The sequence below is a fragment of the Epargyreus clarus genome, unplaced genomic scaffold, assembly GCF_041222505.1.
Source record: "Epargyreus clarus isolate Ecla_fem2 unplaced genomic scaffold, WU_Ecla_fem_2.2 ptg000035l, whole genome shotgun sequence".
NCBI lineage: Eukaryota > Metazoa > Arthropoda > Insecta > Lepidoptera > Hesperiidae > Epargyreus > Epargyreus clarus.
This window is the reverse complement of record NW_027332240.1, coordinates 6,055,828-6,083,258: the sequence shown is the minus strand read 5'-3', so window position 1 is coordinate 6,083,258 and position 27,431 is coordinate 6,055,828. Positions and strand designations below refer to the sequence as shown.

The window sequence follows — 27,431 nt, the reverse complement described above, 5'->3', positions numbered from 1 at the left end:
CTTTAGTATTAATACGGAAAATATCTCTCACACTGTGCTGATCAAAGGACACGTTTAAGACATTACCGATTGATATCACCTGATTTTGTTTCGCCACTAGTGCAGGGGAATTTTTCTGGCGTTCCATTTCGAATTTATTTATTTGTGACTGTATGGTGTCAAATTTACTGGCTAGGAAGTCCGCTGTTGTTTGTAGTGCAGTGCTTTGAGACTTGATCTCCTCAATAGCGAGGGATATCTTTTCCATCTTCGAATCTTGCGAGGCTTGATGTCCTTTGAGTTCCTTAAACATGGACTTCATTTCGCACATGAACTGAGATAGATCGTCGTTGTTGCTGCGCTCGGGGCGTTTACGCTTATAACGGTGGGTAACGTTCGGGACGTCTGTGTCTAAGTCTTCCATTGAGCGTGATATATTTAAATCCGGCTCCGACTCGCAATAATGCAATCTGCGATATTGCAACGGAAGGCGTGACCAATTCAGGCGTCTTATTGCTAACGCTTACTTGTGGGGAAGATGGTGGAGGGGTGCTGCGAAGCGGCATTAAATTAACTAAAGCAGCGTTGCGTAGATTGCACGGTATCTCAGTACGAGGGGAATTGTGTACGAAGATATCGGCTACAGAGCGAAGCTACTTAGCAACTGTGACGTAGCTAGTTCGTAGGCGTAGCTACACGGCGAGTTATTGTGGCCTATGCCTATATATGCGTCAATATCGACTACGAAGCGGGTCTTACTTATGAATATTTATTCTCACCGATAACAGTTATTGCGGTCTTAAGTTGCACTATTATAGAGTAGATTTTACGTTGCAGAACTATTCGAATTTTAATTAGAATTACGATTGCAAACAATATAACTAACGTCGACACGTCTGCACTGCGCGGCGGTCCAAGGGGAAGGATAACTCCTTTCAGCATTTTTCGCTAATCTTTATAGTTTGGGATTTGGCCCTGAAGGCCCGTTTGAAAAATCACCCTGTATACCTAGGTGGTGTATATTTTTATTTCTTGTATGTGCACGCATTTTGCGTGGGAGGTGGTCACATACTGTCTGGTTTAAAATATATACCTTCATAAACATTGGTAGCAGATTGTTGCGAAGTATTTGCAATCCCAACCTAATAGCATGGATTTCCGAAAAAGTAACCAGTTAACTATCTAGCATATGAAAGTATAAACGGTATTAAAACAAATTACGAGCTTTTAAACACAATAAGTAACATTTTAATTCTTGACATGGTTTCTGCATATGCAAAATGAAGAAGACATAAATCTGTAAAACAAAGTTGGGTCCCTTAAATAATGTCTTTTAAATGTCTCAAAAGGAATCGCCTCTATTGGAGGAGCGTGCAACTCTCAAGAGATATTCAACATCAGCATATCCGCTGCCCTCATCCGAGACACCGGTGGTTTCTCCAGCATAATGGCGACCACACATGAATTGGGGCATTTGTAAGTATTTTTTATATAATTTAGGAGTAGCAGACGAGCAAGCAGGCCACCGTTAAGTTAAGTAGCTTCTGCCACCCATAGTCATCTGCAATCAACCACAGACAAGACCAGATAAAAGCTTATTATTTTGACAAAAATAAATAAACCTTGTGGCGTCTGGAACCTGAAACATAAAAATAATAAATGTAAATTAATAAATAGTAAAATAAATAAAAACCTAAAAACTACTTACGTAATAATAATAATAAATTCAATCAATTAAAATTAGTATTGTATAAAAATAAATTCACTTACGAATAATATTGTAATGTCGGAAGGCCGCCGTAAGCACTTATACTATGCCGTGAGTATCGCGTCGCGACTAAAAATCGTATCGCATAAAGATCTCCATTTGCAGTATAAGATAACTAGACATATCGCACAACACAAACAATACAGTATTATATTAAAAAACAGTGTTTGAGATAACGCGATGTGAAAGTTTGATTACATTATTCACTTACGACGGTCTTGCCTTATCAAATTTGACTACAATTTGATAATATCAAGTAATAATTAATGATAATACCACATAAAATTTGCGGAATGTTTAGTTTCACTTACAAGGTAATAAAATAAAACACTAAGTGTTACAAAAAAAATATTGGAAATAAAGTATCTATTTAAAACAAAAAAAACAGTAACAATTATACTGGAAACAATACAGTAACAAAAATACAAGAACAAAATTATCATTATTGTAACTACTTAAAAATCTGTAAAAGATAAAAAAATATCCAACAAATTTTCATTTTCACAATTAAGACAACAATAGAAAAATTTCCTGCATAAGTATGTACTATGTATTATTAATGAAATCTCTTTGCCCCAATGCGCCCAATAACCAGTTATCAAAAATACCCAATAATCAAAAATATGGTTTAGTTTAGTTTCATCTATATTTGATGTACACTTCAACCTGCAGGTAGCTTCATCACAGGGATTTTTAGGTGATCGGGGGTCCACTCGCTTCTTTTTCGAATTTATTTACTCTCATCCTAAATTGCGTTTCTTCTTGATGATCTGCTTCATAGATTTAGTAACAGTCATAGTATTGGCATTCTCAAGACCCGTAGAAAATGAGTTGCAGCGTACAGTTATTATCCGTATGAAATTTGTTAATGATGGAGATAGAGAAATCCTTGACATTGAAAGCATGTCCTAAATTTTTATTCAAAACAATTTTTATACTCACAGTGTTGCTCACTGGCGAGATTGGTTAAATCAGATAATACGTTATCGTGGTTCGTTTCAGTAAGAGTATTTTCTTGTAAATCAGTTTGACTGTTTCCCCTATCAATGTGCTATCGTGAGCATTATTGGTCATATGAGCAGTTTTGTTCTGAAATTCACAATCGGTATACGTCTGAACGTTGTCAAAATGATCCCAACATAGAAAACGATTGCACTTACTGCAAGCTGAAAACTTCCGAAGAACACGAGACATAGTCACAGGTTTGGTAGCTACCTGATGACTCTGATGCACATGAATGAGAACGCCGCTCCGAATTATTTTCGGGGACATACGTTGGGTCGCTAATGCCATCACTATCAGCAAACCGGTCTTCATTTTCACCTATAGAATTGCTTTCGGGTGTACTTTGGCGGTCGTAGACTGCCCTCGTTATCCTTTCGGCTCTATTATTTCGCTTCATAGTTTTGTAAAAATCTAAAACTTAATTTTTTTTAATAAATACTCGACAAAAGGTAGTATCTGATTTGACACTTACACTAACTTAACAACAATTACAAACAAAAGAGTATTATTACAAGCAAATCGAGGGCTATAAAGTATCATTTTGAAATATTTTATTAAAAAATGACAAATTATTCAAAATTAAACAGTGAATAGGGTATTATATTATAATGACACAAAAAGACATCATTATTTAACAGGCAAAAGGGTATTATTAACTTAAAATAATACTGTATAGAATACTCACAATGTCTGCGTTTGCTCCGAAGTTGACAAAACACTGGCAGCAACTCGTAATAAATGCATGTGGCGCTGAGCGTCAACTGAATCAACTAAGTTGTGACCCTTTTGACCGAATCGAAAATAGCGTGATTGAACAGTCCATAAAGAAATATGTGGCCATATCTTATAAATTAATAGGCCTAAAAATATAATTGTCAGGCCAATTTACAGAGAAAAAAATATGGAATTCGAAACGCAAATAAAAAAAAATGAGACTTTTTAGACTTAATACCCTTTAATTTGTCATGTGCGATATGTAGATGCGCTTGCAAAGATTCCATCGCTGCCGTCGCCCGCACTGGCCCGCAGTGACCCATACGCTTTCGCAAGGGATGCATGTGTCGCTTCTCGCTATCAATACCTATTCCCTTATACTCGTATTTACGTACACACTAAAGTTTTGTCATCAAAATTTATATATTGACTACCGTCATTTGGTAGGCTGCACCTTTGAAAACTTCTTTGTTTTAAGATTTCTCAGGTGTGCAGGTTCTTCACGATGTTTTGTTAACCGTATAAACAAGTGATAATTAATTTCTAATGCCTGGACTTTGAACCTCGGACCCCTCGATCAAGAGGTCGAGTTTCTTAATCAGTAGGCTTTCACTACTTTTATTAATATATATGAATTCTATCAAATTTTTTAATCGACTTTAAAAAAGGAGGAGGTTTCTCAATTTGTCCAATTCTCAAGTCGATATGTTTTTTTTTTATGTTTGTTCGCGCACAACTTTATCGTTTATGAACCGATTTTCATGTTTTTTTTTTGTTGGGAAAAAGATATTTCCAAGATGGTCCCATTATAAGGAAGTCAGGATCGGCGCGCTACTAAGGAACAGGGTTGCCAACCCCAGCATAGGGCAAAACTTAAGATATGGTAGAAAAAAAAACTGTAGAAAACTATAAAAATCAAATTAAAAACAGTAAAGCTACATGTTTATCTTTTTATTATTTTGTGTCATTTAATTATAATCATAAATAGAATAAATTTTAGGGAGATAATTCAAAACAATATAATTATAGTTTAAGAACTTAAAACCATGCCAAAATCGCATAAGGAAAATCGTTAATCCTCATTCCTGACAATTTTGATGAGGAGAATGGGATACAATTATTAAAATCGTGTATTGTCAATAAAAGTAGTGAAAGCCTACTGATTAAGAAACTCGACCTCTTGATCGAGGGGTCCGAGGTTCAAAGTCCAGGCATTAGAAATTAATTATCACTTGTTTATACGGTTAACGAAAACATCGTGAAGAACCTGCACACCTGAGAAATCTTAAAACAAAGAAGTTTTCAAAGGTGCAGCCTACCAATTCGCACTTGGCCAGCGCGGTGGACTATGGCCTAATCCTTCTCATTCTGAGAGGTAACCCGTTCCCAGCAGTGGGACAGTAATGAGTTGTTGATGATGATGATATATTATATTGTTCAATGTTTTAGGCTAGGGTCCATACACGACGGACAACTGGAGAATACGTTAAAGTTGAGTAGTTCCAGAGTCTTAACTGTGCCGAGCACTAAACGCTGCAAAAACGAGAACAGCAACATCATGACAACAATGTCTGATTTTAAGAATAACTTGAAAGCAAATCAGTTATTCCATTGGTCGCCTTGCAGTATTTCCAACATCGGTTCCTTTTTACAGTAAGTATTGCTCAATACTACTTTTGGAATAATATCATATGTTAGTTAGTTGAGGGTAATGTCACTTGCCCTCTTAATATTTCATAAGTGTACTTTATATTAAAATATGGGTGCCACACTACTGCCATAAAGCAAACTTGGCAATAATACCTCCGAAAATTAACGAATAAATTCTAGACGTTATTCAATCCATTCCTATTGGAAAGTGATAGAACCTTTTGTCGTTCGACTTCGGAGGCGCGACTGCCTCATTTATTTCTGTTTTATAACAGCAGTGTTAAGCGCTTCTGTGTTCAACCTTGAAGAATGTGCTAAGGGAGAATGCTTTATCACAGACATTCTAACTTAGTCCTGACGGCTAGCATCGCACCTGTGATTGACCTCAGATAGGAATTTAATATTACAGACGTTTATGGGCGACAGTAGTTTATTACCATCAGAAGTACAGTAACCTCGTGAGTTACTTCTATATTATGAAAAAATGCACATTTGTAAGTAGTTAAACAATAGATTTTTTCATTTCAGGCGGCCTGAAGCCCAGTGTCTGTATAACTTACCGCAAGATCAGATGCTGCCGGGTCAACTACTCTCGCTAGATGATCAGTGCCGTAGACAGTGGGGGCCGACTTCAAGGTAAAATACTTAATGTAGTATACTAGCTTCTGAAGGCGAAAGAATCCTTTGTTAGACTCAAAGCCACCACCGCCTATTTTAGTCGAATAACAGCAGTGATAAGCGCTGCTGCGTTCCGGTTTAAATAATGTTATAAGGTGGCATTATCAGAGGCGTTTCTGCTTAGGCCTCAGGGGTAACGCATCTATAGCCGATCCCAGACCCCATGTCTATAGGTAGTACAGTACCATCAGGTTGTCCCTGTAGTTCCGGGACAAGAATAGGGCTACAGGCCCCTGCCTGTCGTAAGAGGCGAGAAAAGGTGGCTTCCGGGGTTGCGGGCGGCAAGAGTGGGGACTCGAAACGCCCGGCCAGCGAACCCAGCAAGGATGGAAGTATGTGTGGTCGCATACCGTCATGAACACCAGACGGTTTGGCAAACGTCATGTTCACCTGGAAGGACCCCGACGGGGCAACACGCTAAGAGGACTCCGGTTGCGTTCCTTTGGAGATCCCGGCAACCATGTGTCACTCCCACGGCATCGGGTACCTTTTGAAGGTTTCCCTCCTTATGAAAAAAATCAGGCCTACTATCAGGTGCTGGTCAGTTTGCTCCTTCAATATTATAAAAAAAAACTAACTGCATTACTATAATATCTTTGAAGAAAATTTGCGCCCCCACAAATGTATGATTCTTACATTGTATATATATTGGTGATTATAAAGACTAAAACATACATAAATATAAATAATCATTTATCTGTGTGTGTATTCTAGAGCTTGTGATTATGGACCAGGCGTTTGCACGCAGCTGCAGTGCTGGGTACCCGGTAGAAATGTATGCGATATAAACCAGCCTGCAGCTGACGGCTCATCTTGTGGACAGGGAAAGGTAAATAAAAGCTCTATTCACATCCACAGACAGAGTAGGTGTCGTACAAAGAGCAGACATTCTAAGATTATGATATACATTACTTATGGACATTGCCTCCAGCGTATGTAATAATGCAAGTGGTATGTTCCAAAGTTGTGCCGGCGCGAGTCTGTACGGGGTTGCTGGCTGCTGCTAGTTAGGCGACTTATCCCGAAACAACGATTTTGAAATCGATTCGAATCGAAGTCTGAAGTGAATTCATTCTTCAGACTTCGTCAACTTATTTTATTGCTAGAGTAACAATAAACATTATTACATTGACCAAATGTGCATCACCCGTTTTCCGAGGTGCGTAAACATTTTAGTCCACGAAAAAAAAGAGATCAACATGAAAACATATCAACTTTCTTGTATCCAGGATGGGTTTGCCATATCGATTCGTTTCTTCCACAAATCGACATACTTACTTAAGTAATATTTGATCGCAAAATTTAATCTTCGATTCTGATTCTGTTCCTGTTGAAAATTTACAAAAGAATTAAGCAACATACTTGCAATGCCTACTTGAATTTGCCTGACTGCGACAGTCTATCAGTAGATACGAATCCTCGCGTCTGAGCTTTGTCTGTCACGAACTGTCTGTAACGAATTAATTTTAAACCTCCCGGCCTGATTCAATATCAGCGCCAACCATAAAGGAAAGCCTCACGTCTAAACATCCTTTTTGAATTCCAGTACTGCATAACCGGACGGTGTGTAGCTGATCGGACCTGAGCATAACGACGTATGAACACGTATCTACCTCAAGATGTGTCTAGAAACTGCTGTTACAGTCACATCACACTCATTCATGTATAAACCACATACAGCATATATGTGGTTTATACATGAATTTCATAATAATTTGTCGCTTTTAAGTACTTTATTTATTTTTATATTTTTGAAATATTCATTGTTGCTTATGCTTGAGTTATGAAATGTCATTAGATTTTTTAAGTATTCTTTTGTACTGATAAATTAAGCGATAAAGATGTATTCATTAAGCATTATTACACAAATTGTAAATGTTGATGAGTATGGAAAAATGTATTTATTTTTAAAGTCTCTTCTGAGCGTTTAACTCTACATGTACCAATATTCACAGTGTGAACTATTGACATATTAATTTTGTAAATACACTAGTTTTTGTTATCGCATGTGTTCTTTGGAACACTCAACAGCCCGAACGGCTTGACGTATTCTTACATATGAGATATCATGTTCTCGTCTAAATTGTAGGAGTGCCCATAGGCTACATTTCTAAATAGTCGGGTTTTTGTTTTTATAATAATAATTGCCAGTCATCAATGCAATTTATTGGCATGTAAGTCACTGACGCTCCTGACGGTAAATATTGGCCGTTGTTCCATAAACGAAAAATATAGAGGGAATATTACACTTATCTAATCGTCGGTAGTATAAATTTCTCATTTCATAAATAAAACTGTGTACCAACAGCAGTCATGAGTTTCACTAACCTTCCTTAGACCCTAAACTCTGGTATAGTAAGGGAGACACATTTGCGAAGCATTCCTTCTTAGTCCTCAGCGGAAGTGGCGCATCTGTGGCCGATCTCTGGGAGGAATCTGGTCCTTTCTAGGATTGGTAACAGATGTCCATGGGCGGCAGCAGCCACTATCAGGTGGACGTCTAATCCACCATCTGCTCCTATATTACAAGCGCCAGTTGGACAAGTGCCAGTCACTAACCGATAAAGTCTTCCGAGTCTTCCTTAATGAGAGAAACGAGACAAATGGGAAATTAGAAGTCTAATAATAAGGCAATTGACAATATATACTTTCAAATTCAAATCTCATTTATTCAAAATTAATTCATATAGAAGACTTTTTGAAAATAAACAAACTACCACCGCGGAAGGAAGGTGTTTCGCTATGGAGAAAAAGCGGCGCAAGTAACTCCATACGTGTGCAAATTTGCATCTTTTAAGGGTAAATAATAAACAATTTTACATAGTGGTATACAGGGTGAATTTTTCAAACGGGCCTTCAGGGACAAATCCGAATCTATAAGGATTAGCGAAAAATGCTGAATGGAGTTACGAGGCCGATTTTCATAAAAACTAAAACTGCATCATTCATTTTTAAAAAAATCTTTTTCCCTAGCCGGGAATCGAACGAGTTCATTTTGAAAAAAATACACCCTCTATTTTATTCCACTATCTGATAATGTTGCTTATAAGGATCAAATTCTGGGAAGTAATGTTATGTGACAGAGAGACAATGTGTTCGGATTTGGCCCTGAAGGCCCGTTTGAAAAATTCACCCTGTATATTAAACTAGCTGGCCCAGCCACGCGTTGCTGTGGCTTAGTAATTATAGATTAAATTATTTTTTTACTCATTATCTAAATACAATCAAATTATTATTCACTAATAAAGCTGATAATAATTTAACTGTTTTAAATTATATGAAATTGAGAATAGGCGTATTCAGCTGAAGTAAGTACTTATTAAATTTAGTAAGTACAGTAGACTCTGGTCATAAGTTATATCGGGTGCTTTTGTCACTCTCACGGCAACTATACCTATATATAATTTTTTTCGTGAAAGTAAAAGAGAGAAAGAAATCTAACTTATAACCAGTGTCTACTGTACTTACTAAATTTTCTATAGTAAAAGCATTACTTATTATATTTATGCTTAGTAAATTAAGTAAATACTTACTTCGGCCAAACATTCTTAATAATTTAAAAGTGATAGGTAAAGTATTAGAATGTTAAAATTATGCGGAAACCCAAATATACTTTTTAAATGTAGGTTTTATTTATCTTATCTTTAACTATTGTTTTTAATCAGTGACAAATATATACAAAAAATTAATTGATAATATATAAAAATCCAAATCTATGAATGAGGTAGATAACATTGATTTTGAACAATTGTTTTCATTTAAAGTTTTTTTTTTTAATTATTAAAATTGACAATTATCCCAACACTAATTTGTTCACAATATTCTTGGTTAACCTGTCTTTTGCTAACACAAACAAATTTGATGACTTTCCCACACGTGAACAGGCCACATACAGTTGTCCATGAGAGAAACACGTATTTTCTAAGTCTAAACCGCAAGTCAATATTGTTTGACCTTGCGATTTATTTATGGTCATCGCAAAAGCTAAACGAATTGGAAATTGAAGCCTTTTGAATGGTATTGGAGATTCTGACGCTATTAATGGAATTCGCGGCAACAGGACGATTTCGCCTTTAAACTTTCTAGTCAAAATTGTTTCTTCAAGAATATTTCCAGTAATCCTCTTGATGACTAAACGTGTACCGTTGCATAATTTAGGTGGGTTTAAATTACGGAGAAGAATAATTGGTGAACCAATTTTCAATTGCAGATTGTGTGGTGGCATTCCTGGTAAATCCGAAGAATTTAAAAATTCGATGGGAAAGTTTACGGCTTCGTTTTCGTCAACCACTGTATCGATTGATTTAAAAGACATCAAATCACTGGGTAATAATTGTTGTATCTGGAAGTTAATTTCGTCGACATCAACGTTTCTTGCTGCCAAAATAGCACGATTACAGAGCCAATCATGATCAAATAATTATTTATAATACCCGGAAATATCACTTTTCGTCTCAACAACAGTGCAGAAATTATCTGGTAGTTTGATATATTGTGTATCTTGATACAGTTCAACTTCACCGTTTCCAATATCCAGTAATTGCTTAGAAAATACTTGTGCCAATGGATCATTTTGCACTTGTACTCGCATGTTTACAGTCAATCGAAGAGTCTCGACGTTTCGCCATAAAAACGATTGTTTTAGACATGCGTTAATTTCATCGGCAAAAGTAGAGTGAGGGATAACTGGTAATGTCTGTCGAAAGTCACCAGACAATAGTAAGACAGTACCACCAAAAAGTTTATCGTTGCCTTTTAAATCTTTCATACTTCTATCCAATGCTTCAAGTGAATGCTTATGTGCCATAGTACATTCATCCCAAATTACAATTGCACTCTTTTGCAACACTGAAGCCATTCCACTTTTTTTTTAATGTTACACACTGCATTTGGTTTGTTGTGAATGTCTAATGGCAACTTCAATGCTGAATGTGCTGTTCGTCCACCATCTAATAATGTGGCAGCAATGCCTGACGATGCAATTGCCAATGCAATTTTTTGTTGCGACCGTATCTTTGCAAGGATTAATAATATTAAAAATGTCTTACCGGGTCCACCTGGTGCATCTAAGAAAAAAAATCCACCTTGTTCAGCATCAACAGTCCTTATAATTCGATTATAAATATTTTTTTGTTCAGTTGTCAATGGCTCATTATTCGCAATAATTGAAGCTAAATCAATTTCATTGTAATGTGTTTCTCGTTGCAAATCAGTGTTAAGTAAGTCAGTGGCTGGACGATTAGGTGTTGGCATACCATAATGACTAAGTGTTAAATTTGAAATTAAAATACATAAATCTTCAATCAACACCAATGCTTCATTATACATCTCTGGTGTGAAATCTAGATTTGGAAATTGGTTTGTTTGTTTGGCTCGATACAGGATGTCTTCAGTCATATAATTTTTATATTTCTCCCATAAAGTCAATGAATGTGTTGGATAACATGTCGTCAATGTATAGCTTGTATACCAGTCCTCCATGCCAGACTTTGTCAAAAGCCTTGGCGACGTCGAAGAAGACTGCTAGTGTCTTGTTACGTCTTGGATAAAACCCGCTTGTGATGTACTCGACAATGCGGTGGACTTGTTGGGGGCACGAGTGCTGGTGGCGAAAGCCAAATTGGTGAGGAATGATGAGTGGGGGAGCATCTATTGGGAAGAGGTGCCCTCTTATGTGAACGAGGATCACCCGTTCGAAAACCTTGCCCATTGCATTGAGGAGGCTAATGGGGCGGTGGTTGGAGGGAATATGTTTCGGTTTCCCAGGCTTGGGAATACCGATAACTGTTGCTGTCTTCCAGGCTGTTGGAAAGAAGCTGAGATCGAGGCAGGCATTGAAGATAATGACCAGAAGGGTCAGTACCTACTGCAGTGACACTCGACGCCAGTATTTATACCTGGGCCTTGAATTTCCCGAACGTTCTAGTGCGCATGCTTCGAGAAGAATCGATTGATCGATTGTTCGAAATAGTGACTCTCGCAGGTTCGAGAGGGAGCTTTTTTTACGTTCAAAGGGGGGCTCGAGCGCCATCTATTGGGTGTATTTGCAACTTAGATGTCAAACAATGTTGAAGAATTTGATCGATGAATCAACTTATACCGCCATCTATGAGAACTTCATAAAACTAAACAGTAAATAAACACTTGCTTAATAAACATTTAATATACACATTTTATTCGTTTATATTCACGACATAAGCGAATAATTGAGATAATAACTATCCTATGCCCTAAGTTAGACCAAATTACAGGTACATACATGTGAAATTTGGTTGAAATCGGTTCAGTAGTTTTGGATTTTATTGGCAACATACATCGTGACTCAAGATTTATATATATATATAAGATGTAAAACTAAGCGAGAAAGGCGCGGTAGCGCCCTGCGAGCGGGTGGGTCCAATCCGTATGAATTCAAACCTTACCTTTATACATGATCACCTTTATACAATTTTACATAATATTAATACAAACATTAGCATATCACCACTAAAAAGGGTAAAAAAAAATTTAACAAAAAAAAAAATAGAAATATGTACTAAACCAACATTTATTTCTATTATTTTTTACTTTGTAGTGACACATAGAAGTCGGTTTTATTTTTTTTGTTAATTTTTTTTTTACAATACGGAGAGAGAACAGTGTTGTAAGGGGAATGAGAGTGAATCAGGATAATGGAAAAATGAGGAACATGTTCCTTTTTATTCCGAGTTGATGCAGAGTACCAAATGGATTTATATGCTGTCTTCGCCGAAAGAAAAAGTGAAACGTGAGAAAGGTTTAGATGAGTAATTTAAATTGACTTAAGTGTGACGACATATATATAGCTTTTTATAATATAGGAGTAACAGACAAGCATGCAGTCCACCTGATCGTAACTCCTGCCCATGGACATATGTAACCTCAGATAGGATTAGATATTCCTACCTGAGGTCTGCCACTTATGCGCCTCTATGGACTAAACTGAAACGCTTCGGAAAAGTATGTCTCCCTTACCTCATCCCTTCAAACCAGAACACAGCAGCGCTTAAGACTGCTGTTATTAGGCATAAATACGTGTTTCGGTGGTACCGATGGAGTCTAACCACAAAGGGTTCTAACACCTTTAAAAGCTGATAGTCCACTACGAAAAAAATTAGACATTTATATTCTATTTTGCCCGTGCGAAGCGCGGGCGGGTTGCTAGTTGTACCTATATATAAAACAGATTATAAAATCTCCGATTAATTTTCTTTCATTTGATATCCTACTCGATAGGTTCGGTTACTTTTTTTGTAATGTGTTACTATTTCGCGCCAAAAATCCGCCATTTTGATTTTTTTTCTAACACCTACTCAAGGACGCTCGGGTCATTAAGACAAATATAAATACACCTTAATGGTCGAAATTCATCCAGCCGTTTGTTAGATCCGAGCGAATAAAGAAAGACAATCATACAAGCGCGAAAAACATAACCTTTCCTTGGCAGTCGGGTAAAAAAACACGAATAAACTTGTAAATGGCATATTACTGTTAACTAGTCCCACAAATTTCACAATAGTAAAAAAATGTTTTTTCCTTACATGAGTAAAATACATAGATTGATCACTCCTAACAAGAAAGTTTTGAGAACTGAAATTCTAAATAAAGTGTTGTCGCGTCTCCGTTCTAAAATGTCCCCGTTTGAAATACTTATCTATTTATTACCTACGTAAATTACATTGCATTAATTAATATACGTAGTTTTATCTAAATATATTTTTTATTTGTCAAGAATTCAAACATTCAAAAATTGAAGGTGGTAGAACCCTTTTTGGTTCGACTCCGGCGGCACCACCGCCACACCTATTTCTGCCTTATAGCAGCAGTGTTAAGCGCTGCTGTGTTCTGGTTTGAAGGGTGTGGTACGGGAGACAGACTTTTCCGAGGAGTTCCAGCTTAGTCCTCAGGCATTAATTTGAAGGCAGTCATGTCGGTATTATTCCGCGTAAATTTCACCATGACAGCCATTAAATGGCTTCCTTTAATTACATGGCGGTGAGACATCTATACTTATCTATGCTTTGAAGGCAGACTTTTCAAAATGAAAGGTAGTAACCAACAAATGTCCTTTTCTGGACCCTTGATAACGTGTGTGTAAAATTTTATGATAATCGGTTGAGTAGTTAACACGTGAGAGTGTAACAAATAAAGAAACTCACATTCATCATCATCATCATCATCATCATCAACCCATTACTGTCCCACTGCTGGGCACGGGTCTCCTCTCAGAATGAGAAGGATTAGGCCATAGTCCACCGCGCTGGCCAAGTGCGTATTGGTAGACTTCACATACCTTTAAGATTTTTATCTCTCAGGTATGCAGGTTTCCTCACGATGTTTTCCTTCACCGTTTAAGCAAGTGATAATTAATTTCTAATAAAGAAATACAGAAACTCACATTATCATTTATAATATTAGTCAGGACGTAATTTCCGAGAATATCTATGAAAATTACAATTATTGGCATTACCTACGCCATTAGGTACGCCTCTTTTAATAATTATTGACTTTCCTTCCGTGTATTTGCCCACTTACCAAAATATAAAAACATTACTGAAATAATTAATTTTATACCTATATTTATAGTTTTCCTACAATTATCAGCGTGGACTTCAGAAATATGTTACTACGAGTATATGAATTCATTTAAAATAAGGATCTGTCTGTTAGTATTATTTCTTTTCATTATTTATTACTAGTTTTTGCCCGCGGCTTCGCCCGCGTTTAAAAGAAAATAATGTAACATACTAACATACATAAAACTGAAATTTCGTACCTTCAACTTTGCTTAAGATCATCACTTGATCAAATGCATAGTTTCCGATTCAATCCTTACTAATATCGATTAAAATAATCGATGTTTTGGATCCAAAAGATCGATTCTCCGATTAATCGATCTTAGAAGGCCATCCCTAGTTCCCATGGGATTTCCGGGATAAAAACTATCCTATGTCCTTTCTCGGGTCTCAGACTATCTTTATACAAGATTTCATTAAAATCGGTTCAGTGGTTTGGGCGTGAAGAAGAGACAACCAGACAGACAGACAGACAGACAGAGTTACTTTCGGATTTATAATATTAGTAAGGATCTTCTTACCAGACTGCAGAGGGTAATGTTTTTCGAGCATTTTTTTTATAATATAGGAGTAGCAGACGAGCATGCAGTACACCTGATGGTAAATGGCTACTGCTGCCCACGGACATCTGTAATCAACCCCAAATAGGATAACATATTCCTACCTGAAGTCGGCCACAGATGCGCCGCTACCCCTGAGGACTAAGCTGAAACGCCTCGAAAAAGTATGTCTCCCTTACCACACCCTTCAAACCGGAACACAGCAGCGCCTAACACTGCTGTTATTAGGTAGAAATAGGTGTGGCGGTGGTGCCGCTGGCGTCGATCCACAAAGGGTTCTACCACCTTCATGTCGTATGTTTGTATGTCTGTCTCATTGTTTATTGTGTCACCAACAGGTCAAATGGTTTGACGAATTTTAAATAAGTCTAAATTGTGGGCATTTGTGGGATTGATATAGGGTACATGTGTAAGCAATCGGGGGTTTTTATAATAATTCTCTAATAGGATTGTCACAAACATTACCTACCGCAGGTAGATATAAATGCCTGGGATAATAAGTTAACCATCAACAAATATTGTAGAAATCTATTTTTAATAACAACAGCGTTAAGCGCTGCTATGTTCTGGTTTGAAGGGTGTGGTAAGGATGACGATCCGAGACAAATCTATACAAAGCGTTCCAATTTGGATTGAAAGGGTGGCCTTGAGACAGAACGGGGCTACAGTGTCCCCGACCCGCCGTAAGAGACAAAAAGGGCTCTTCTGGAGTTGCGGGCGGCAAGAATGCGAGCTCTAACCGCCCAGCCAGCGACCCTGGAAAGAACCACTGTATGTGAGGCCGCTACCTTAAGTCCACAATCCAACAAACTTAAGTCCAAGTACCACATCAAAAGTTGTGAGAGGGGGTTTTAGTGCGTTAACAATTTGCCATACGGTTGCCACCAGACAGTTGCCGTAAGGTTCAAAACACACAAAAACATGCATGGGTATGTTTTTGTGTTTTTCACATACCAATGGATCGTTATGATTTTTGCATAGCGGTTAGGTACTTTATGGGTCAGAGAATAACATGGACGGTTCCTATAGAATAGTGTATGTGTATGAATTATTGTATCCTACATGAAACTTATATTTTAAAGAAGTTTCTTTACAGTCCACTAATTAGAGTGTTCGTGTATGTTTCTGAAGAAAGCTTGACCAATTTAGGTACACAGTGACGAAAAAAAATATGTGAAAATACTTAATCTTTTATTAATTAAATATTAATATTAAAGTAATTTGTATGTCATACCATACTTTTTTACGTGGGCGAAGCCGCGGGCACTGCTAGTTTAGATATAAGTCCATTTACATTGGGTTTTATTATGAACTAGCAGAAACCATTTTAACAATAAAGTATATAGCATGAATATTTAATGAATAAAAGATTTTTACATATTTTTGGCCTACGTACCTAAATTGGTCAAGCTTTCTTGAGAAACATACACTAACACTATTTAGCGGGTTGTAATGGAACTCCTTTCAAATATATGATTCCTTTGGAATATAATGATTATACTATTCCATAGGAACTGTCGTTGACGAACTGTTTTTTCGGATAAGTTTATATTAATCTCTAGTACTAACCAAAGTCTAAAGTACCTAACCAGTATACAAAATCATAACGATCCCTTGGTGTGCCAATAATAAAACACAAACGTACCCATATTCCTATGGGTACGTTTGTGTGTATGTGGTTCCCCACATAGGGGTTGATTTTCCATTAACGGTAGAATTAAAGTTCCACTATATCTAACCAGTATTGCAATGGCTAACTTTCGTGGTGCTGGCTTTCAATTTGACAAATTTAAAAATAAGCTGTAAACCCCTATTTAAGCACCTTAAAGGTTATTTTTTGGAAAATCTCTGAAATGAGTGTTTTTTTTATTTTAAACCAGAAATCTAGATATACATTTTCATCGAGTTTGCTTTAAAATTGACGGACTTTCATACTAACTTTTAACCCCTATTTAACCACTTGACGGTGGAATATAAAAAAAATCATTTATACGGTCGAATTGAGAAACCTCGTCCTTTTTTGAAATCGCTTAAAAAATCCGTTCTTAGAGCGCGTCTACAATATAAAATAAACCTATAGTCCGAATTTCATGATTCTAGCTTCAGTAGTTTAGGTAAAACGTTGATTAATATGTATTGAACGTGACTATTACTATTATGTTACAGCCAAAGTGATAAAGGATACGGAATTAATCACATTAACCAGCCAATATATATAATTTATATATTCAAAGACTTGAATAAAGTTATAAAACAAGTATAGGTAAAGATTATAAGTTTCTATTTGAATTTCCTTTAAGCATAATTATATTTTTTGTAATTTTTTAATGATCTACATATCGAAAATTAGATGTTTCGAGATGTTTTACGACTGTACACGAGGTGCGTACATGTATATTACTACTATTATTACTATTATCTCCGATCGCTTCTATACTGAATTAACGTGATTTGGACCCGGGTCCAATTCATGATGACTCGGACCTAAACTATGTGATTCATAGTTACTATGATACAAAAAGATAAGAGGTGGCAAGGGACACCAGGATGGAACGAAGGTCCTTTCGATTAATTAGTGAAGGAATTGTATTTTTTTTTTATTATTTATTATGTACATAAAACCTGTATACGCTCAACAAAAATAATCGTCGCGACACCACACTGTTCAATGCGAAATAAAAAGACGTAACGAAAATAGCTGGCCTGCTTTCTATGATAGAGAGAGAGACAAACAGAGAAACTAGCGTAGCGAAAAAAATCTAATGAGAAAAACACGCGCACGCCGCACGCTTACAACTATAGCAAAAAGTGTCGTTACAACTTTTGGTCTTAATTTTTTCCGTCTAGCTCCCTTTCGCAACGCGCGATAAGGAACTCCGTTCCAACGACCAAGATGAAGTTGATACAACAGAATTCATAATGAATAGTTTTATTTAATTTTAAGATTTACCGTACGTCGGGCTTGTACAATAACATATTTATGAATTTGACTAACTTTAACCTGCTATAATATGTAACAGCCAGATGAAGTGATTAATTTATCACATTGTCTGCATGAATTACTTATTATACATAATAACCAGTCATGATGTATAATAGCTATTTGATCACTTTGACTGTAACATGTAGATAGATGAATAACGCAGGTGATGAATGACTGATGCACACGTTACAAAACGGGACATAGAAGGTAACTAAATGGGGAAAGTTGACGAAAATGTTGATGAGTAAATGGTATTTCAATATAACCATGTGACGTATACCCAAATCCTTTATATACTGAAGTTTAATAACACATGGAATCACTCTGAAGCCATTCCATTGGACTTCAGGCAGACAATCGTGCAAATAAGCCTATAAGCTTAGAATATCGCAGTATTTGGAGTTATTTGAGTGTTTGTTGTGTAAGGATTCACTATGGGTGTGACAGGGTTACCAGCTCAATGGTTATCAATAACTGTCTTTCTTTGTACCTTCCTCTCCGCATATTCGCATAACACTAAGGTAAGTTAATCTCATTTATATGACAATGACGAGTACCAAAATCTTTTTCATTCAGTCTTCATATTTTCATCAAAACAAATTGTCTTGAAATAATACCTACCTTCGGTAATTTCAACAATGTTTTTTTCTACTTATTTTGAAGTAAAACATTAATTATTATTTAAATAATGTCAAGTTAACTGAACTTAAGAAATATGTTTCGTATAGGTACATGCCAATTTCTATTCCAATTTTCTTTGATTCACAAAAATAATTATTATCATATGTATTAATTATATTATCATAAAATAATTGTAATAATTTATCAAGCAGCAACAAAAAATACGTAAGTATAAAATAAAATAAAACGAAATAACAGCTATTAATTAAACTAGTGTTATTTTAAAAATATAATCATAGTAATAATATTTCTGTCTTTAAGTATTACAGTAAGCATCTCAAGACAACCACGTTTAAATGCAATAATATTTATAGCTTTGTTATTTATAGATACACGAACACATGACAGCAGCCGAATTGCAGCAAGTCTTCCAAGTAGAGCATCACACCCACGTACCACAGTATCATCCAGTTCAACTGACGCACCACATATCAAGACGAAATGTTCCCATAGACCATCCGGCCAATACCCGCTCACGGAAACCTGAGAGAAGTAACCACGATGCGGTCAACGACTTGAAGACAAGTCAACAACTTTTAAAAAACGATGAATTGTTTATCAAAGGAAAGCAATATATCAAAGACATGATTCAGCTTAATAACAAAAAGAGCGAGCAATTTGTTGCTTCTAGTTCTAGTGAAAATATCGGTGATGGATCAAATGGCGATGAAATCCAAGATAAGGAGCATGCTGTAGAGGAGCAGGAAACTGATGTTCACAAGATAGAGCTGGAAGCGTTTGGGAAGCAAATTAAATTAGTGTTGAAGAAGCAGGAAGGGCTGGTCAGCAAGGACGGCTTGAGGATGTGGCGAGCAATCAGAGACGAATCACAACCCTTTGGCGTCGCTTATGAGGAAATCAACTCAGTGAGGTTTTTCTTTAGTTTTGTTTTAACGCTCACTGACATGTTGCCCTCGCACACGAATAATGATGAGTCATTATCAATATAATTCTAGTTGAAAAAACAGGCATAATCTATAACAAAGTTAAAATCTCATACAATTCATTCATACATTCACCCAATTATCCTTATTATTTCATTCATTAATATACAGGAAGGAGAAGAGGAAATTGGGGATCTGTATCATGACGACGAAAATGGCGCCGCGTTACTTATCAGAAGACATCCGAAACACAAAAGCTTGTTAGTTGTAAGTATGGGCTTGAATTTCTGAACCATTTTTTTACTGAAATTGTATATACTATTTACTATATTAGTCTACTTTGTTATCGGTGAACTAGAGTTAAGAATTTTAGAATGTTCTGAATATTTAGAGGAAATAAATAAAAAAAACAATTTTAGAAATCAAAAACTTTCTAAATAACTCTATGAACTAAGCTACCGAGTCTTTTTTAATTCAACCAGGCCTATAAAATTCTATTAACGTCTTAGATCATGGTACTATAGAAATAAGCCTAAGAGGTAAGGAGTTGTGGCTGTCACAGACATCGTCAATTGTTCTCGTATTTAGATATATTGAGTTAGTTTTTATGACTGTGCAGGAAGGATCCATTGGTGATGATCTGGTGATCAAAGCTATTCCAGACTCTATGACAATTGCGGCTCAGAAAGATGATGGGTTTATGGATTCCTCTAGAATGGCCAATTCGGTGGAAGCTGGTCTTGCTTTTGGTGAGTATTTTTAAATTTACGTAAAGGAAGTAGCAAGCGAGTATAACAATTTATTACATTATTGTTAAGATATTTATGATAGTAATTTTTAAAAAGAAACCACAATCAATAGTATCATTCTCGGATTAATTGTGAAAAGGAACATACGATTTAGATAAATCCCTAAAAATACAATACCTACTATTCAGTCAATATTCTACTATTAATAACAAGTTTCGATGTTCACTTAAAAGTTGAAATAAATAATACAATCATACATTTTATAATGTAGGCAAAAGAAAAAGTACAGAACAGAAACGTCTAAAACTTGCTCTTCGAGGCGCTCAGCACGTCATCATCAAAAGAGATATTGTTCACAACAACAGTCTAAGTGACTACGGTAAGTTTGCCACTTTTTATATATAAGTGGAAATAGTAAGCAACCATGCAATCCACCTGATAGTAAGAGGCAATTGAACTGCTAACCATGGAGATCTAGAGCCCTACATGAGGTTGGCCAAAGATGTGTTGCTACCCCTGAGCATCAAGTCGATAATCCTCGTGTATATGTATCCTTCTTCTCATATTTAACTAAAACACCGCAATATTGGACACTGCTTATAAAACAAATGTTGTGGTGCATCTAGACTCGGACCACGAAGATTCAACCATCTAACAAAATTAAATGTGATAACTTCATTTACAGCATTTATGAAACCAAGTCTCGAACACAAAAAAGTCAAGCGAAATTCTGATTATAGAGCAAACATGGTCCCTGACACGGTCTATCCTGAAATCCTCGTCTTCGCGGACTATGAAGAATATGCGTAAGTGAAATTTTGTCAGATCGATTTCTGAAATATCATTTAAACTTCTTAATTTTTTACGGATATTATAACAGTGATAGCTGAGTGAAACTAGCCCTCTCAATCACGAGGTCTGGAGGAGGATTGATTCCCAAACCCCCCTGATTTTTTACATTTATCTGCGTAGTAGAAACTTGATTAAACTGTGAAGGAAACATTATGAGCAAATCTGTAAAAATCACGATCTCAAGGATGAGTAAACCATATTGTAGTCATACCGCACTTGGCCAGCGTGGCTGTCTACGGCCAACACACCTCTCACTCTGAGAGGAGATACAAGCCCAGTAGTGGGACAGTGATAAGTTGACGAGAATTGTGTACCTATTACAAGTTTCGAGGCCATAAATCTCTAATTCCGAGGTAATATAAATTGGAATAAAAATGTCCTCAGTTTAAAGTGGTTAGATAAACGTTGTTCAAAAGATGCTTCAATGAGTTTGATATTTTTCAGGCATGGCGGTCGTGAAGTGGATGTTCAGCGATATTTTGTAGCACTCTTCAACGCAGTGGCCCTCAGATATAAAGGGCTGACAAACCCTAAGATCCGTTTATCTGTCGTTGGAGTTGTTCTAAGTGTAAGTTACACCGTTTTGCCTTTAGAACTAAAGATAGGATGTTTTATTTAAACTAAACATCTAGTGATATTTACAAAAATATTACTCATATGTTTGTTAATTTATTTCGTGTATTTATTGTAAATTAAAAAAACGCACTTCTTCTTCTACTAAGTAAGTTCTGAACTGCAGTAGTTTTGTACGCGGCAAAATTTGGAATTTAGAAAATATTGGGTTGTTCGGAAAGTCATTTAGATTTTTCCCGATAGAGGATTTAATTGTATTTTTTCACAGCTAACTTCACACTTAAGTCGCATTGCCATTATATGTTTTTACAGCTGATATAGCAAGGCTTGTGTGTGAATAAGTTCGATTGATTTTATGCAATAGTTTTTGGTGGGTGCCCTTTTAAATATGGAGAGCAATAAGCAGCACTTTCGTCATATTTTACTTTTTTACTATAGAAAAGGTAAAAATACTGTTCAAGTCAGAAAAAAAATAACTAATGGGTATGGAGAAGATGTGTTATCAGTACGCCAGTGGCAGAACTGGTTTACAAAACTTAGATCCGGCAATTTTGAAGTCGAAGATGCACCACGTTCTGGTAGGCCGATTAAGGCTGATAAAGGCATTAGTTAATGCAAACCGGCCAATAACAATACGTGAGATCAGCCAGAGTTTAAATTTATGAAAATAAGCCGTTTATGACCACTTGAAAGGCCTGGATTTAAGCTTGAAGTTCGATATATGAGTCCCCCGATTTCTCACGATGAAAAATTTGCGTCGTCGTGTTGACGCTGCTCTCGAAACGTCACGAAAATGATCCATTTTTGAAGCCATTTTTTATAAAATAACTATTCATTATACGAAAATTGTCTTTCATTTTAACAAAAATAAACGAAATGACTTTCCGAACAACCCAATAATATGAGCAAAAAAAATGGTTACACTTTTCTTTTTTTTTGGTTCATGAAAAATCACTACGCAACATTGTTATGGAAGACCTTTTTTCGGCGCCTCGGATGATTTCACAGTACGCTACTATGTTCAGTATACTCTATGTTACGCGTTTATGAAACATTTGTTGCTTTTCACAGACTCCATTCCTCCGGAGACAATATGGGGGTAGTATTGGAAACGGTGGCATGAACGCAGACCAAGAGCTCCTCAAGTTTGGACAATATATATATAAGGAGAAAGCCTACAGCCGATTACCTAGTCACGACATTGCTGCTGCATTTACAAAGTGAGTGTGATTGTAACTGATTCCCGGAATGGAACGTAATTGACCAAGTGCAGGCCGAACTCGCACACTTAGGCTGTTTGTCCATTGCACCGTCACCGAGCCGATACCGAGAACGAGATTATTTCGGCCGATTTTAATTATGTCGTGACGGCGATAGTTTGTCCATTGCGACCGATATCGGCGGTTTATTTTGTTCCAGCTGTCACTCGTGTGTTCGTGGACAAACAGCGTTAGGGTTGCGTACCACCAATATTTATATTTTTTTATATTTTAAGTAATTGTTATCACAGCAGCCATAGAAGTAAATATATTGTGAAAATTGGAACTGTGTACCTACGTATATGTGAACCGTCGAAACCATTTCTTGTGTGGCGATTTCCATTTATTTTCAAGAGTTTTTACTTTTAGTATTTGTTGTTATAGCGGCAACTGTTATACATACTATGTAAAAATAATCAAATGTAATGTAATTCGGTTCAAATGATAGATCCCTGAGATGGAGGGACAGACGGACAGACAGCGGAAGCTTACTAATGTAACAGGGTTCCGTTTTTTTACCTATGAGCACCGAACACTAAAATGGTCTACAGACAATCCACTTTTCGAACCGCAGGCATGGATATTGCAAATCCATAATTTAATTTTGTTTTGGTTTTCAGGGGAATGATGTGCCGCGGAGGAGACTGCTCTACGCAAGGTAACTATTTCGTTATTTACTTGTACCCGTTAAAGTTTCTTTAGTAGCTTTAATAGTCAAAACAATGATTCAGTGGTTTTTGAACGACTATCCGTCGTATTGTTGTGTTCAAAAATGTGCCTGGTTTCTTTTCGTCTTCGGCTTGCGTTTCAAAAAACTTTCTTATCAACACATAAAAAAAATACGGAATACCACTAGTAATACGCCGAGTACTAAACATTGACCAGTAAATCGTTGATATCTATTCAAGGAACTAAAATTAATGTGTCTGTTTGTTATGTCAAAACAGCTTTTTAAGTTAAAATTAAAACTACTTCGCAACCAAATACCTAGGTGATGGTATTGGTGGTGTATATTTTTATTTTTTGTACGAGCACGCATCCTGTGTTGAAGGGAGGGTGGCACATACTGCGTGGTTTAAAATATATACCTTCCATAGAAGATGTCATTGATACCTTCACAAACATTGGTAGCGGATTGTTACGAAGTAGTTTTAATCCCAACCAAAGTATGGATTTTCAAAAAGTAACGCCGGATGCAGTTAACTATTCAATAGCTGTTACTAGCATTTAAATTCTTGACATGCTTTCTACATGTGCAAAATGAAAGATATGTAAAATAAAGTCGGGTCCCGTATATAGTGCCTTTTAAATGTCTTAAAAGGGGTAGCCTACGTTGGAGCAGCGTGCGACAATGACAAGTATCAGGCCGTCAGCAGATCTGTCGCCCTCATCAGAGACAACGGTGGTTTCTCCGGCATATACGTGATCACGCACGAATTGGGACATTTGTAAGTTTTTATATAATATTGAAGTAGCAGGCGGGTATACAGTCCACCCGATATTAAGTAGCTACTGACACCCATGGAAATCTGCAATCAACCATTGACAAGACCAGATTCCCACCTGAGTTCGGCCACAGATGCGCCGCTATCTCTGAGAAGTAAGTTCGAATGCCTCGGAAACGTATTGTCTTCCTTACCATACCCATCATAGCAGATCATTACAACTGTTAACATTACTGTTAATAGGCAGAAGTAGTGGTGGCGGTGGTGCTGCCGGAGTTGAAGCACAGAGGAGGACCCTCTGTGCTTCAACCGCCTTTAAGTAAGGAAGTAATGAGGCCTTACGTGACTTTTTGTTGCATGAGCAACAAATAGATTTGTGTGTATAGGTGGTAGAGCCATCATGATTCGTACGGGAAGGTGTTTTGTTCTAGCGTGCGTTTTGTTGTGAAACGTCGTAAAAACATCGTGAAGAATCGTGCAAACGTGAGAAACCTTATAAAAAATGAAATTCCAAAGGTATGTCAAGTCTACACATGCGCACTGGGCCAGCGCGGTAGACTATGGCCTAATCCTTCTTATTTTGAGAGGATTAGGCCATAGGGTGATGTAACCCGTGCCCAGTAGTAGGACAGTAATGGATGATGATATAGGTATTAATATTGTTAAATATTGTAGGCTAGGGTCAACCCACGACGGAGAACCGCAGATAGACCAGAGATTGCCGAGCACCGAACGCTGCCGAGCCGAGAATAGCAACATCATGACACCAATGTCTAATTTCGGCAATAATCGGAAAGCAAAGCAGTTATTCCTTTGGTCGCCTTGCAGCATTTACAACTTCCGTTTCTATTTAAAGTAAGTATTGCATAACACTACTTTTAGAATCATCACACGTTAGTTAGTTGTAGGCGATGCCACCACAAGTCCACTTAATATCTCATACGAGTATGTGTATTTTGTATTAACATGGGTGTAAAACTACTGCCATAAATCAAAGTTGGCGGTAATATCTGAAAATTAACTAACAAATTCTAAGTCTGTGTCCCAGATAGACGTTGTCTAGTCCATATCCATTCGAAAATCAGCCACTTCCTCATTTATTTCTGCGTCATATAAGCTTGTGTTCAGTTTTAAAGAGTGTGGTAGGTATTCAATATTACCTGGGGTTGATTACGGATGTCCATGGGCTACAGTAGTTAATTACCTTCAGATGTACTGTATGCTCGTTTGTTACTTCTATATTATATCTTATATATAAAATTCTAGTGTCACAATGTTAGTTAACGTTCTCCTCCCGAACGGCTTTACCCATTTTCATCAGATTTTATATGCATATTCAGTAAGTCTGAGAATCAGCTACTATCTATTCTTTCATACTCCTAAGTGATAAGGCTTGTTCACTCTTAACATTTTTTATTTTTATGGCAACACAACGTTTGCTGGGCCAGCTAGTATTATTATAGTATTATATATCACGTTTGTAAGTAGTTAAACTATAACGTTTTTCATTGCAGCCGACCTGAAGCCCAGTGTCTGTACAACTTGCCGCAAACACAAAATCTGATGACGGGTGTACTGCCGGGTCAACTACTCTCGCTAGATGATCAGTGCCGTAGACAGTGGGGGCCGACTTCAAGGTAAAATACTTAATGTAGTATACTAGCTTCTGAAGGCGAAATAACCCTTTGTGGTTAGACTCGAACTCACCCCCACCTATTTCTGTCTAACTACAGCAGTATTAAGGGCTGATGAAGCGGCATTATCAAGGCGTTTCTGATTACTCCTCAGGGGTAACGCATCTATGACCGACTCTAGGTAGGACTATAATGTTATCCGGGGTTGATTATACATATCGATGGGTCGCAGGAGGCAGTTAATATAAGGTGATCTGTACTCGTTTGCTGCTGCAATATTATAAAAAAACTGTCGCCGTGCAGACTATAATGCAGACATTTAACCCATAATCTATCCCTAGATTCATCAGCAAAAATCCTTTCACAGTGGCTGTTTGTCGGGCGGCACTTTTAGGGGCATCAGAATTACAAATCTCAGCCTTTGTATTATTATAATTTCTTAGAAGTAAACTTGCACCCTCACAAATGTATGATTCCCACATATATGTATAAGTAATTATAAAGATTAAAACATACATAAATAAAAATAATCATGTATGTCTGTATTCTAGAGCGTGTGACTATGGACCAGGCGTTTGCACGCAGCTGCAGTGCTGGGTACCGGAGATGAACAGCTGCTCAATAGTGTACCCTGCAGCTGACGGCTCATCTTGTGGACAGGGAAAGGTAAATAAAAGCTCTATTCACATCCACAGACAGAGTAGGTGTCATACAAAGAGCAGACATTCTAAGATTAAGATATACATTACTTATGGACATTGCCTCCAGCGTATGTAATAACGCAAGTGGTATGTGCCAAAGTTGTGCCGGCGCGAGTCTGTACGGGGTTGCTGGCTGCTGCTAGTTAGAGATGGCGACTTATCCCGAAACAACGATTTTGAAATCGATTCGAATCGAAGTCTGAATTAAATTCATTCTTCAGACTTCGTAAACTTATTATATTGTTAGAGTAGCTATAAACATTACTACATTGACCAAATATGCATCACCTGTTTTCCGAGGTGCGTAAACATTTTAGTTCACGAAAAGAAGAGATCAACATGAAAACATATCAACTTTCTTGTATCCAGGATGGGTTTGCCATATCGATTCGTTTTTTCCACAAATCGACATACTTACTTAAGTAATATTTGATCGCAAAATTTAATCTTCGATTCTGATTCTGTTCCTATTGAAAAATTACGAAAGAATTGCGCAACATACTTGCATTGTTTGCCTAATTTGCCTGACTGCGACAGTCTATCAGTAGATGCGAATCCTTGCGTCTATGCTTTGTCTGTCACGAACTGTCTGTAACGAATTAATTTTATCCTCCCGGCCCGATTCAATAGTAGCGCCAACCATACAGGAAAGTTTCACGTCTAAATTCCTTTTTGAATTCCAGTACTGCATAGCCGGACAGTGTGTAGCTGAACGGACCTAA

General features: G+C 36.9%; 1 protein-coding gene across 1 annotated transcript; it reads left to right on the top strand.

Annotated features, from left to right (window-relative positions):
* The first annotated feature begins 1,793 nt into the window (after nt 1–1,793).
* LOC140756693 (A disintegrin and metalloproteinase with thrombospondin motifs like) lies at nt 1,794–27,431 on the top strand. The gene is made up of 17 exons (XM_073092249.1): nt 1,794–1,798; nt 4,916–5,119; nt 5,645–5,752; nt 6,509–6,623; nt 18,942–19,478; nt 19,668–19,763; nt 20,116–20,245; nt 20,517–20,624; nt 20,931–21,051; nt 21,542–21,665; nt 22,742–22,890; nt 23,550–23,587; nt 24,272–24,377; nt 25,050–25,229; nt 25,889–26,011; nt 26,560–26,674; nt 27,393–27,431. The coding sequence occupies exons 1-17, from the start codon at nt 1,794–1,796 to the stop codon at nt 27,429–27,431; spliced, it is 2,298 nt and encodes a 765-aa protein (XP_072948350.1).